We start from the raw sequence: 13,418 nt of genomic DNA on the forward strand, positions 1-13,418 counted from the left end.
TCGAACCGAATACTGCGTTCGTCAACACTTTGGATATTGTAATATTTCTTCTAATATTAGAAGAAATTCGAAGGGGTGCTTATAGGTCCACACTCCTTCCGGTACCTCTCCCATAAAAGTTCGAAAATATTCGGTAAAATGGTACGGGCGATTTCTCATAGACGTAGCAACCGATTTGGTCCAAACGTTGGATCTCTAAATATTGTCGAAACTTAGTTTATGTTCAAATTCGGGACCTATCTGTCCAATCCTTGCGGTACCACACACACGAATGTTCAACATTTTTGTGTGGTTAAGGGTCTGTTCGAGGATCCTTTGGACATTTTTACCGAAGGTTTTCCTAGTGGCCCTTTTTACAGCGACATTATGTTTTTCGTAGGCAAGTGTGATAAAAAAAAGCTCTATCTATCGATGTCCCCGCAAATTTTTGAGCTTAATCCTATACTACACAGGCTGAGGGTATATATCTGTCGGCAAAGCCGACTGATACGTTTTTACTTGTTTTCTATATCTCAGCTTTTTGCGGATAGCTGTGCCATGCGCGGACAATGTGAAAATACTGTCGAAAAACACTGTAATTCTATTACCATGGACCAGGACAATTCAACTCTGAACAGATTGGTAATAGACTTAGTTACGGAGATAACTTCGCGGGAGAAAATGTTGTAGTAGTGTAGATCGATCAAATAGGAGTTCAGTCTTTCACAGAAGATCCCTTTAGGAGGTCTTCTATTTGAAGATGACCTCTTCATAGAAGACCTCTTTAGGAGGTCTTCTATTCCCTTCATTAGATATTCTTGAATACCAATTCAAGACCCTTTTAAGAGGACTTCTATTTCGAAAAGACCCATTTAGGATGCCTCTCATTTATACAAGATGACTTTAGGACGTCTTCTATTTATAGAAGACCCCATTAGGAGGTCTTCTATTTCCCTCTTTACTACCTGTTACATTATACGGGGCTTCGACTTCTTGCTCCTTAATTTAATGTTCTGGTTAAGTCCCCGTCTAATATGAGTGGAGATAGCGTACAGTGCTGTCGTAGTGTTGCGCGACTTACGAAAACCTTCATGACAATCTGCAACTGCATAGCTTTTCCTGATGCTCAGGAGGAGTAGTGCATCGTTGCTACGGACGGCAAAAGAGAAATCGGTCTGTACGGTTTTCCTTTGCTGTCATCCTTGCTTTAGTAGCGGGACCACAATTCCCATCTTCGAAACTTCGGGCACGATGTGGATAGCTACAGGTTGAGAACTTTAGCGAGATCAACTCCCGGCTCATCCAGCTGTTCTAGCCTTAGTGCGGAGACTCCGTCAGAACCTAACGCTTTGGATGATTTAGCGTTCCTAAGGAAAATTTCTTTTGACACTGGGAGTGTTGCTCGACAAATTGTTGAGTACTACTAAGACAATATTTTGGACCGAATCGGTTCATCTGTTCGAGAGTTATCATGCACTCCAGCCAAAGTATGGATCAAATCGGACACAACCTTCGAGAGTTATCGTGTGCACCATTTTAGCGAAAAGTTTGAATCTTTTGTGGGAGAGGGAGGTAAAAGAAAAAGTGGCCCGATATGACCCATTTGCGTACTTAGACTTACCCCCAGTTTTTGTAAAAACTTTTATTCTTCTCACACGAATTGTCAAATTTTGTAGATCGATTTACTCGCTTTAGCGCAAATGTAGAGCGCTGATTTTTAAATGAGGAATCCTTAACGATATATGGAACGGGTATACGAAAAATTAGATGTATATGCCATCTGGGGGTTGAGCTATGAATGCCTAAATTATTACGAATATAGACGAACGAACAAAAATAAGTTACAAAAACTGGGGGTTAGTTTTGTACAAAATGTTACGAAGGCCAAATTTTGGAGCGGATCGGTTGATCCGTTCGAGAGTTATCGTGCGCTCCTGCCAGTCAGACCGACATACAAACAAACAGACATGGCTAAATCGACTCCAAATTGTCTGTCATCCAAATATACTTAGGGTTTAAAATCATTATTTCGGTCAGGCACATTTTGGCCGTATGAAAGTGTATATACCCTCGTTAATCTAATGACTGAGGATACAAAAATAAAAAAGTTGATAATTTATTCATGGCTCGCGAAGAACCCAAATTGAAAATGCCACGAATCATCAAATACTTAAATAAGACAGTGCTGTTTTATGGGACCTATAAGAAAGTGAAATCTGGCCTAAAACAGATTTGTCTATTACGTCTACAACAATCATAAGAAATGTAAGGGCAATCGAATTCCTGCTGTTTCCGATATTATTTTTCGGAACAAGTGTCGTTTAGGGGCACCTCTCGGATCGGTCCGAAATTTTTACCATAGGTAGCCCTTGGGACCCTGATTCCAACGATATATAATTTTCCGGGGGAAGTCCATACTTCCCGAGATATGGGTCTTGACATTTCGGAAATTTCGTACTTTAACACCTATAGGTTGTTTATGGGCACCTCTTGGATTGGGCTGAATCTCTTACCATAGGTAGCCCTTGGGACCCTGAACACAACGATATATAGGTCTTGACATTTCGGTAATTTCGTACTTGTAACACATTTATGTTGTTTATGGGCACCTCTGGGATCGGGCTGAAATTACAGTAGATAGCCCTTGGCACACTGAACACAACGATATATAACTTTCCGTGGGGAAATCCGTACTTCCCGAGATATGGGTCTTGACTTTTTTACCTTTATCACCATTACTTTTAAAACCTATGCAATAAAGGACTCGTTTTAAAGCTCACGAAGAGTACTTTCCAATGCCCCCAATAATTAATAATGGTAATTAGATTTTCTAATAATAATTTATTAAGTCATTATTGGGCTACACGTTCAAAACTCTATTTTAAATTGGAAGTGTTCTTAAGTAGCCGGCATTCGGCCGGGGATTTAAAACTTTCTCCTATGGACAATGACAAAAGTGGGCTACGCAAACAAAACTTTCTTGTATATTTAAAGTTTCCTAAGTAGCCGCCTTCGAACAGGAATTTAATACATTCTCCTATATACAGGTGTAAAAATAGGTCGCGTGCATAAAAGTACTCTCCATAAGCTTTAAAACGATGCCCATATTGCCCACGTTAGAATTGTAAAATGTCAAGACCCATATCTCGGGAAGTATGGACTTCCCCCCGGAATATTATATATCGTTGTATTCAAGATGCCAAGGGCTATCTACTGTAAAAATTTCAGTCCGATCCGAGAGGTGCCCCTAAACGACATTTAAGCCAAACAAACTTCCTCTGTATATAATACAAAAGACTTCCTCCTCTATGGATTCTAAGGGAGACTACAGTAAATTGGCAAAGAGGTTACCATACTCACGATTCAGTTTTTATATCATTATCTGTTTGTATCACAGTTGTGTGGCTTGTATTCTGTGCATTATTTGTTGCTGTTGTTGGTTCTGCATTGTTGCTGCTGCTATTGTTGCCAGTTGCTGCTGCTGCTGTTGTTGCTGATGTTGAATTGGTATTGTTGGCGGTTGTTGTTGCTATTGTATTGGTGGTACTACCATTAGTGCTGCTACTACTACTACAATTATTACTGCTGCCGCTGCTGTTGTTTGTGGTGTTGTTACTCTTACTAGTATTGCTGCTGTTGGTGGTGTTTGGATTGGTGCTGCTGCTGGTGCTTGTTGAGGCAACGGCAGCGGAGGAGGTATCATCATTTGTATTGCCATTCTGATACGATTTGGTTGATTGTATAACCGATGTTTGATTTGAAGCAGAGCATGTTGTTTGTTTGCATGTTGTTGTTGTTGTGTTATCATTTGTTGTTATTGATTTATTAGTAGACGATGAGGGGCAGTACTATTTGAAAAGAGTACCCAATCCACATTTTGTGCATTGTGTAGCATCAACAAACAGCCAACCAGCCGAGCCATATAACCAACCAAGCAAACAAACATAGCCAAGTGTAGAGACACAGCCAATAACAACAACAGGTAGAAGTTTTGTAGTTAGAATATAGTATATAGGTTGCCAGATTTTAGCATAAGCAAGACAGAGAATGAGAGCGCCCATGAATAAATGAGAATTGTAAAGAAAAAAAAGAGAGAGAAAAAATCAAGTGATATTATTATACCGAAAATACACAAATCACAACAAAGAGTTTTTCTAATAAAAAAATTAAGCACAAAATCAAGGCCAGTTTTCTAAGACGATTTGGAACCAAATTCGTAAAATGAATCAAATAATTCTCAAAAAGCAAAAGTTTGGTAGTAATTTGGTTCGAATCGTCTTAGTGAAACCGACCCTCAATTTCAAAAATTGCCAGTATATACCTCAATATCGGAGCCATTGATCATTTCTATAAATTGTCTACACTTTAGCATAAACCACAGATTCTTATTGTTCTCCAAGAGACCAGGATATGAACGCAATGTCTGTTCAATGGCTTGACCCATGCGACCGGACATAACCAATTTTAGAATTTCTGTTGAAAAAAAAAAAACAACAAATATAATTATTACCAAAAATCAAAGAAGTAGTGATCTTCCAAAACTTACTTTGTCTATTACGCATGGATGAGAGATCTTCTCTTAGAGTTTGACCCGTTGTACGAGCAAACGCCTCAGCTGTTTGACTGTAACCATTATGCACCAGATATGAATTAACCATTCTATAAAACAAACAAAAAATAATTAATTCATGTTTAATTATGTTTATATTGAAGTTTACTCACTTTTGTAATAGTGTTGTAGGATCTCCTTGTTCGACAGGTAGTGGAAAATCATAAATTGTTTTCTTCATTTCTTCTCTCATGTCTCGCATCATCTCTTCGATTTTATCAAATTTAAAAGGTTCTTGTCCAAAATTGGCATCAACTTCTTCTCCGGGTGTTTGTAGACCAACTGTGGGATACAATTTTGTCTGCAGCAAGAGGACAAAGAAAATAAGAATTGACGTGACGTTTGAATGGCAATGACAATCGAGGGGAAGTGTAGTGTTGTAAAGTGGTGTTTTTTTTTCAAAATTGTTTTTGGTCATGGAATATTTGAAAACACAACTCTGTATAAGGTGTAACATAATGAGTGCGTTGGACGTTGACGCTTAAAAAGTGATATCGATAAATAATATGCGTTGCTGATAAAGCAAATAAATATAAACGAGATTGACTCGAAGGAATCTAATGCTGTGTATATATTATAGCGTTTTCAGGGTTAACCTTCTTAATGAGGATTTATTTGACGTATACGCAAAGGAATTGACATTTGAAACCCAGTGGGTTTATTAAATCCGGTTATATATAAACGTACTATTAGACCAGGAGCTTCAAAAAAACTCCTCAGGCATCCAGAGGTTCTTAGAGGCTCAAAGAGGTAATTATGTGGCGGAAACCGATTACATTTCGAAAAATCTAGACTTTAGTAAAGCAGATTTGACGTAGGGGATGGAAGATACCAAGCAACGGCCCCTATTTCATCCCATGTGGACATTGACCTCCCCGTGGTGTCACCTGGGGAACTGCCTTTAACACCCGTTAAAGGTAGTGAGCTAACATGTGCCGCGCGTTCACCCATAAGAACGTTAAAAACTTGGGTTTGGGCGTCGGGTTAGTAACCCTCCCCTAGAAAAAACAGCCTACTATGAAAAAACGAAAGAAAAGAAAAACAAACCCCTCTAAAGTTGACGAACCCCGCAAACGTTTTAAGGACCATGATCTGCGAATCTGCACCTGGAATGTTCGCACGCTTTATAGAGAAGGTGCAGTCTTCGCATTGGCAGACGTACTTGAAAAGTACAAGACCGATATTACTGCCATACAGGAAATACGATGGATTGGGAAAGGCGTCACAACAACACCTAAAGGTGACGCACTGTATTACAGCTGCCATGACGTAAAGCATGAGTTTGGTTGCGGATTCGTAGTTAGTCGGAGGCTAAAACATCTGGTATCAAGCTTCACCCCAGTGAATGTAAGACTTGCTGCAATTCGAATAAAAGCTAAATTCTTCAACATCAGCTTTATTGACGCTCATGCTCCCACTGAAGAAAAGGACGAACAGACCAAAGATATATTTTACGAGCGCTTAGAAGAAACATATGACCGTTGCCCTGCCCATGACATTAAAATCATTCTAGGCGATTTTAATGCCAAAATTGGAAAGGAGAATATCTTTGGCCCAACAGTCGGGAAATTCAGTCTCCACAGTGAAACAATGGTATGAGGTTGATAGACGTTGCAGCTGCAAAAAACATGGTAGTTAGCAGTACCAGATTTAATCATCTCGATATTCATAAGGGCACCTGGCTGTCTCCAGATCAGAAAACAAGAAATCAAATTGATCATGTTGTGATAGATGGAAGACATTCATCAAGCGTTTTGGATGTACGATCGTTCCGAGGCGCAAACATTGATTCGGACCACTACCTTGTTGCAGCAAAGGTACGCACCCGCTTAAACGTAGCAAACAAAGTACGAACAGACACAACACGAAAGTTAGACATCGGTTAGCTGCAATCACAACAGATAGCAACGGCGTATTCCACTCAACTAGCCTAATTGCTTAATCAAAGCACTCCTCATCCCGATAACATAACAGCGCAATGGCAAAGCATTGCCCACTAGAGTGGGGCGATTTGAACACCATCACGGGCGCCTGGAGTTTCTGATTCTTGGGATTGTACTGAGCAAAAAAGTCAACTAGACCATATGTCTACGGTGAAAATCGAGCCCCCGGATTTTGACTTGAAGCTTTTTTTCAGGGATTTTCGGATATTTTGGCATATAACAACCAATCCACTGATATTTTCGATCCAACACAAAGACAACAATTGTAGCCAAGACAATAATAAAGAAGTCTCTAATACATCGCAAAAGCATTGGAACGCTCCTTCAGGCAGTTATGGCCTCGAGAAGGTGCACATTTTTCGGAAAATATCGATAAATGACACTGCGCTACAAAATGGGACTCAAATTCAGTGGGTGGAAAATCCCTTTCGGAGTTGAATGCCCTGGGTGAGTGTACTAAGAACCCAAAAGGAAATTTTCACCATAGGTCAAGTTTCCGAGATATCGCGTGATTAATGGTTTAATTTTGGCCCCTTAATTTGCGAGAAAATAGCTTTATATCTCTGTTAAGCGTTATTGTAGCTTCATTTTGAGATTACATGTCTTCAGTCAAATCGAGTGGTGAATCTTTTTTATCCCTCTAACCCCATTCCTTTTATGTCCTTTTCGTCCTTTATGATTTGAACCGTAGTAAAAGTACCACAAGACGAGATTTTACAGCATCCAAATATTCTACAAAAATGTTGTTCAGAAGATTTTAGGTACGGTTCTCATTGATGGCCAATCGATATTTCCCAGTTTTCATGGTCCTTTTTGACATTTACCCGTATTTTGTTGAGAAAACTATGTTTTGTTTTTATATATATTCGTTATTAGTCCGTGGTGCATCTGAAATACTTACCATAAATAGCTCTTGTAATGACGAACACGTTAATAACAAATTTTATTGAAGGATAGATCCGGTTATCTAAACTTTTGAACCGGATATTCTGATATCAAAACCGATTTTGGAACCGGTTTTAAGTAACCGATTAATCGTATATGTATATCATTGGAAAGCTAATAAAATGGTCAATCAAATGACAGCTACTTGATTACATGATTACAACTTAGTTGGTTCCGAAGCTAGAACAAAAAAAAACGCTTTCTTAAACCGATTTTGATGTAAAATATCACTGGGTTGAAAAAATCTTTTTGGCGATGAAAGTCGATTAAGATATTTTATAAATCTGGAAAGACATTATGCCATAGGTCAAACTGCTGAGTTATTGTGAGATGTTGTTTTGTTATCATGCACTTAAAGTTTATCAAGAATGAATTAATTTCGCCATAACTCAGAAGTTTGAACAACGTCAACCCAGTGATATTTTACATCAAAATCGGTTTAAGAAATCGGTTTTTTGTTCTTGCATCGGAACCAAGAAAGTTGTAATCAGCTACTTGCTGTCATTTGATTGACCATTTTATTAGCTTTCCAATGATATACATATACTATTAATCGGTTACTTAAAACCGGTTCCAAAATCGGTTTTGATATCAGAATATCCGGTTCAAAAGTTTAGATAACCGGATCTATCCTTCAATAAAATTTGTTATTAACGTGTTCGTCATTACAAGAGTTATTTATGGTAAGTATTTCAGATGCACCATGGACTAATAACGAATATATATAAAAACAAAACATAGTTTTCTCAACAAAATACGGGTAAATGTCAAAAAGGACCATGAAAACTGGGAAATATCGATTGGCCATCAATGACAACCGTACCTAAAATCTTCTGAACAACATTTTTGTAGAATATTTGGATGCTGTAAAATCTCGTCTTGTGGTACTTTTACTACGGTTCAAATCATAAAGGACGAAAAGGACATAAAAGGAATGGGGTTAGAGGGATAAAATATTCTACAAAAAGATTCACCACTCGATTTGACTGAAGACATGTAATCTCAAAATGAAGCTACAATAACGCTTAACAGAGATATAAAGCTATTTTCTCGCAAATTAAGGGGCCAAAATTAAACCATTAATCACGCGATATCTCGGAAACTTGACCTATGGTGAAAATTTCCTTTTGGGTTCTTAGTACACTCACCAAGGGGATTCATCTCCGAAAGGGATTTTCCACCCACTGAATTTGAGTCCCATTTTGTAGTGCAGTGTCATTTATCGATATTTTCCGAAAAATGTGCACCTTCTCGAGGCCATAACTGCCTGAAGGAGCGTTCCAATGCTTTTGCGATGTACTAGAGAGTTCTTTATTATTGTCTTGGCTACAATTGTTGTCTTTGTGTTGGATCGAAAATATCAGTGGTTTGGTTGTTATATGCCAAAATATCCGAAAATCCCTGAAAAAAAGCTTCAAGTCAAAATCCGGGGGCTCGATTTTCACCGTAGACATATGGTCTAGTTGACTTTTTTGCTCAGTACAATCCCAAGAATCAGAAACTCCAGGCGCCCGATAACACTTTTTTCCTTCCATACAAATCGCCCCGGCCTATTGCCCACACCATCCAAACAGCCGCAAAATCCATACTTGGATACCAGAGACCTCCACCAAGGAATCCATGGTATGATCAGGAGTGTCGTGCTGCCACCGAAGATAAAAATGCGGCATATAGGGCTACTTTACAATCCGTAGCAACGCGTAGTGCACGAGAGAGATACAGGGAGAAAAGGAGAGAGGAGAAACGTCTTTTCCGCAGGAAAAAGAGAGATGGCCAGAATGAAGTCCGAAAATTCTACCAAAGAGTCAAGCATCAAACTGATGGCTTTGGTACAGGCACATCCTCCTGTAGAGACCAGCAATGTGATTTGGTAACTGATACAGATAGTGTACTCAGGATATGGAAAGAACATTTTTCAAATCTGTTGGTATCCAATAGCAGCGAAGACGACGAAGATACCACAGTCCCAATCCCAGAAGATGGTATTGAATGTATACCGCCCAGCCAAGATGAGGTAAGGACAGCAATTGATCGGCTGAAGAATAATAAGGCAGCAGGGGCCGATGGCTTACCAGCCGAGCTGTTCAAAACCGGAGGCGACACTCTGATAAGTTGTATTCATCAGCCAGTTAGCACCATCTGGCAGGAAGAACGAGTACCCGACGATTGGAACCTCAGTATCCTGTGCCCCGTCCACAAGAAGGGAGATAAGACTGTATGCTCTAACTATAGGGGCATAAGTCTACTCCCTATTGCCAACAAGATCGGCGGCTTTAGACTTGGCAAGTACACCATTGACCAGATATTTACCCTGCGGCAAATCCTGGAGAAGACCCAAGAGATGCAGATTGACACCTACCACCTTTATGTCGATTATAAAGCAGCCTTCGACAGCCCGCTGCGTTCAAAGGTATTCCAAGCCATGTCTGAATTTGGTATCCCCGCAAAGCTCATCCGGCTTTGTAAAATGACTTTAACTGACACGAGGTCCTCAGTTAAAATAGGAAAGAACCTCTCCGAAGAGTTTGGTACCAAAAGAGGTTTCAGACAAGGAGACAGACTTTCGTGTGATCTCTTCAACATCCTGCTGGAAAAGGTTATACGAGAGGCAAACGTCGAAAGAAGTGGCACAATCTACACCAAATCTAGCAGAAAGGACCTTGGCGTAACGTATCGAAGCCGGTAATCTCAGGACGTAGAACTGCATCCCTACCCCCAGTTAGCATCTCAGAGATCAGAATTGCTGTAGGTGCCATTACTGACCGCTGTCGATTGAGATCTATGACAAGCAAGTGGGAGGACAACAACATTGGGTACTGCAAGATGAGGAAGAACCTGAAAAGATCGAGCACCATCTCTACCGGTGTTCTAGTCTGTTGAACAAAATATATAGGCTGTTTAGTGCTCTGAGATTGTATCTTCCTCTTACTTCTTTTTCCTTTAATGGCTGTGGGCGAGCCTTCTTAGATCTGCTTATGTTCAGCTAATTCCTGCAACTAGTTCGAATTAATCTTTTCCTTGTATGTTCTACTCCCTTCACTCTTCCGCCCAATCTCCCTTCCTGTTTTCCTCTCACCTCTTTCTCTCTCTCTCTCTCTCTTTAGGATGAACACAATGGGAGAAGGGAGCCGTCACCTCAACAGTTATATGTTCATGTATTTTGTATAACTTCGAGCCCTTTTTTACGGACTTATTAGTAAAGAGAGATGTAATGTACGCATGGAATAGGTGCATTTCCATGTCTGCCACCTTTAGGATTAATACGATGGAAGTCATGTAGCTCCCCTTACACCAGAACTTCTCCCAGGGAGTCTCCAACTTCGTCGATATACGAATACCAGACCTCTTCTGCGGCAACAAACGCAGCAAATACATATCATGATGCTGTTCAGGGCTCCGGAAATGCGACGTTCCAGCAATGCTATTGCAACAAAGTCGCTTGTTATCCGCATGCAGGGGTGGTTACAGGGTTTTGCGTGATTGACTTTCCTTCCAGCGGGTTTTAGGTATCGGATTGAGGTTTTGGTTAGCGGTTGCCAACTGAAAGGTGCGCAAGTTATTTCAATCGACAGTTTGTCGATCACCCCAAGAGTGACAGTGCGAAGAGAAGAGTATTACGTCGCATCAGATCTCTTCCTTGCGAGAAGGAACCACCACAGTTACCAATGGATGATGTTGCCAATGCCATCAGGAACGCTAAATCATCCAAAGCGTTGGGCCCTGATGCAATCTCCATGGTAATGCTGAAGCAGCTGGATGAGCCGGGAGTGGAGTATCTCACTAAAGTTCTCAACTTGTCGCTATCCACCCTCATTGTTCCCGAAGTCTGCAAAATGGGCAGGGCGGTCCGGTAAGGATGACAGCAAAAGTGAATGGTACAGTCCTCCTTAGTCCTTTTCCCAGTATCAGAAATAGCTATTAAGTTGCCGATCATGGATTCCGTAAGCAGCACAGCACGACAACTGCGCTGCACGCCATTACCACACATATTTCTCGAGGACTCAACCGGGATCGGCCGTGTGATAGAACAGTGATGGTGGCGCTTGACTTATCAAAAGCCTTTGATACAGTCAGGCACTCCACGCTGTTTGAGGACATTGAGCAGACAACCCTCCAGCCAAGTCGTACGTGGATTTCAGGAACAAAAAGTCCAAACCCCGAAGAGTGTAACAGGGAGTTCCCCAATGTGGGGTGATATCTCCCGAACTGTTTAACCTCTACCTCTCCTGTAATCCGCCCCCTCCAGACGGCATCGAGATCGTAACGTATGCGGCTGATAGCACGATCCTGGCGTCAGGTACCTATCCTGATGACATCTGTGAGAGACTGAACAACTTTTTAACCGATCTTACCACCTTTTTCCATTCGAGAAATATGTAGATTTCCGCCACAAAATCAACAGCCACACTGTTCACCACATGGACAGCGCAGTTTGGAAGAGAATTGAATGTCGTGGTCGACGGTAGCAGAATTCCAACCACAAACTGCACCAAAATGCTAGGGGTCACATTCGACACTACTTTCAAGTTGTGCGCGCACGCCACAGCTATCTGCGACAAACTGAAAAGTAGGAACAAGGTCCTCAAGTCCCTGGCTGACAGCACTTGGGGTGCAGATAAAGAAACCATGTTGACCACATATAACGCGATAGGTCGGTCTGTGGTAAGCTATGCGGCGCCAGTTTGGTCCACGAATTTATGTGATACGAATTGGAAAGAGATTCAAACCTGCCAGAATACCGCCCTGAGAACAGCAAGAGGGTGCCTCCTCAAGTCTTCAGTGGACCATCTACATGAGGAGGCAAAGATTCTTCCAGTAAAGCAACACAATGAGATGCTTTCGTTGCAGTACTTGCTTGGGTGTTACCGTGAGAGCCATCCCAATCACCATCTGCTGGCTAGGCCTGACACATTCAGGCATATCAGGAAGGATATTCATGCTCCAGAGAGGGAGGTCCAACAATATAGTAGAGAACCCCTAGATCAACAGGCATATCAATCAGGTTTAGGTTAGGTTAGGTTCAGGATGCGCAGCTGCCATGTTGGCAGCTACTCCACTCGGAGACCTTGAGGTCCATTGTGATCATCCAAACTATTAAATTATGTGTGTTGTAGAGGTGAAAGATGTTGTATTGATGTGTGGTTTGGGCTATTTGATTGTAGATGCTGGATATGGCTATATCAAGCAGGTTTAAATAGTATTCACACGGATGCAGTTGCTAAGGCCATAAGCAAATATAGTGTGAATAAAGTCCTCGAAAATCGACCGCGCCGTGCAAGACATCTGCCCAGTATGCGGCATGGGCCCGCCCGACACAAAATACCTTTTCAACTGCCCAGCCAATCCTACTCATCTAACTCCAGTGGATCGGTGGCTACATCCCATCGAAGCAGCCACTTTCCTGGAACTGGAGGTAGAGCCAGATTGAACAGAAGAACGAACATACAAACATAATAATAAACACTGTTACAACAACAACAACTGAGCACACACATGTGATGCTACAGCAACAACAAATTTACCAGTAGGGGCGACGGGACTACTACAAGTCCAAGAAAGAAAGTCGATTGAATGGCTATTGAATTCAACGGCTTGGTAGTGGCACATCCGAAGAGATGACATTGTTTCCTAACCGGCAGAGGAGTGTACTACGTCGTATAAAAACCCTCCCGGCCGAAGAGGTGCCACGACAATATACGATGGGTTATGTCACCCGAGCGAGAAATCATTGGAAATTAAACGTCAATGGTTAAGCAATCCTAAGTGAGTATCTAGCAAGAGTAACCAATCTAAGGGCAGCAACTCATAGTGTTCCTAAAGCCTGGAAAGTTGGCAGGGTTGTCCCGCTACTGGGTGGGTCTTGAGGCACTGTTCTCCATAATGAAAATCAGTTTCTCAACATCAACCCGCAACACTACAGAAGCAACACACCACAAACCACA

The 13,418-nt window shown here is 41.3% G+C and overlaps 1 protein-coding gene across 20 annotated transcripts in view; it reads right to left on the reverse strand.

The window, feature by feature from the left end:
* The window catches only part of RanBPM (Ran-binding protein M), a 55,949-nt gene that overhangs the window by 12,122 nt on the left and 30,409 nt on the right, over positions 1–13,418 (reverse strand). For 11 of the 20 annotated variants that reach the window (XR_012413389.1, XR_012413387.1, XR_012413388.1 and 8 more), the window contains exons 6-9: positions 4,702–4,889; positions 4,526–4,638; positions 4,301–4,452; positions 3,340–3,827 (exon numbers count right to left, since the gene is read on the reverse strand). Coding sequence is in view for 16 of the 20 variants with exons in the window: in XM_073991875.1 (XP_073847976.1) it covers positions 3,340–3,827; positions 4,301–4,452; positions 4,526–4,638; positions 4,702–4,889 (941 nt within the window). In the remaining 4 variants the exon portion in view is untranslated. The remainder of the gene's footprint in view (positions 1–3,339; positions 3,828–4,300; positions 4,453–4,525; positions 4,639–4,701; positions 4,890–13,418) is intronic. The other 9 variants (XR_012413390.1, XM_073991879.1, XM_073991883.1 and 6 more) reach the window with 1 other exon arrangement.

Source organism: Musca autumnalis, unplaced genomic scaffold, assembly GCF_047663935.1.
Source record: "Musca autumnalis isolate F117 unplaced genomic scaffold, ASM4766393v1 scaffold_5, whole genome shotgun sequence".
Taxonomy (NCBI): Eukaryota; Metazoa; Arthropoda; class Insecta; order Diptera; family Muscidae; genus Musca; species Musca autumnalis.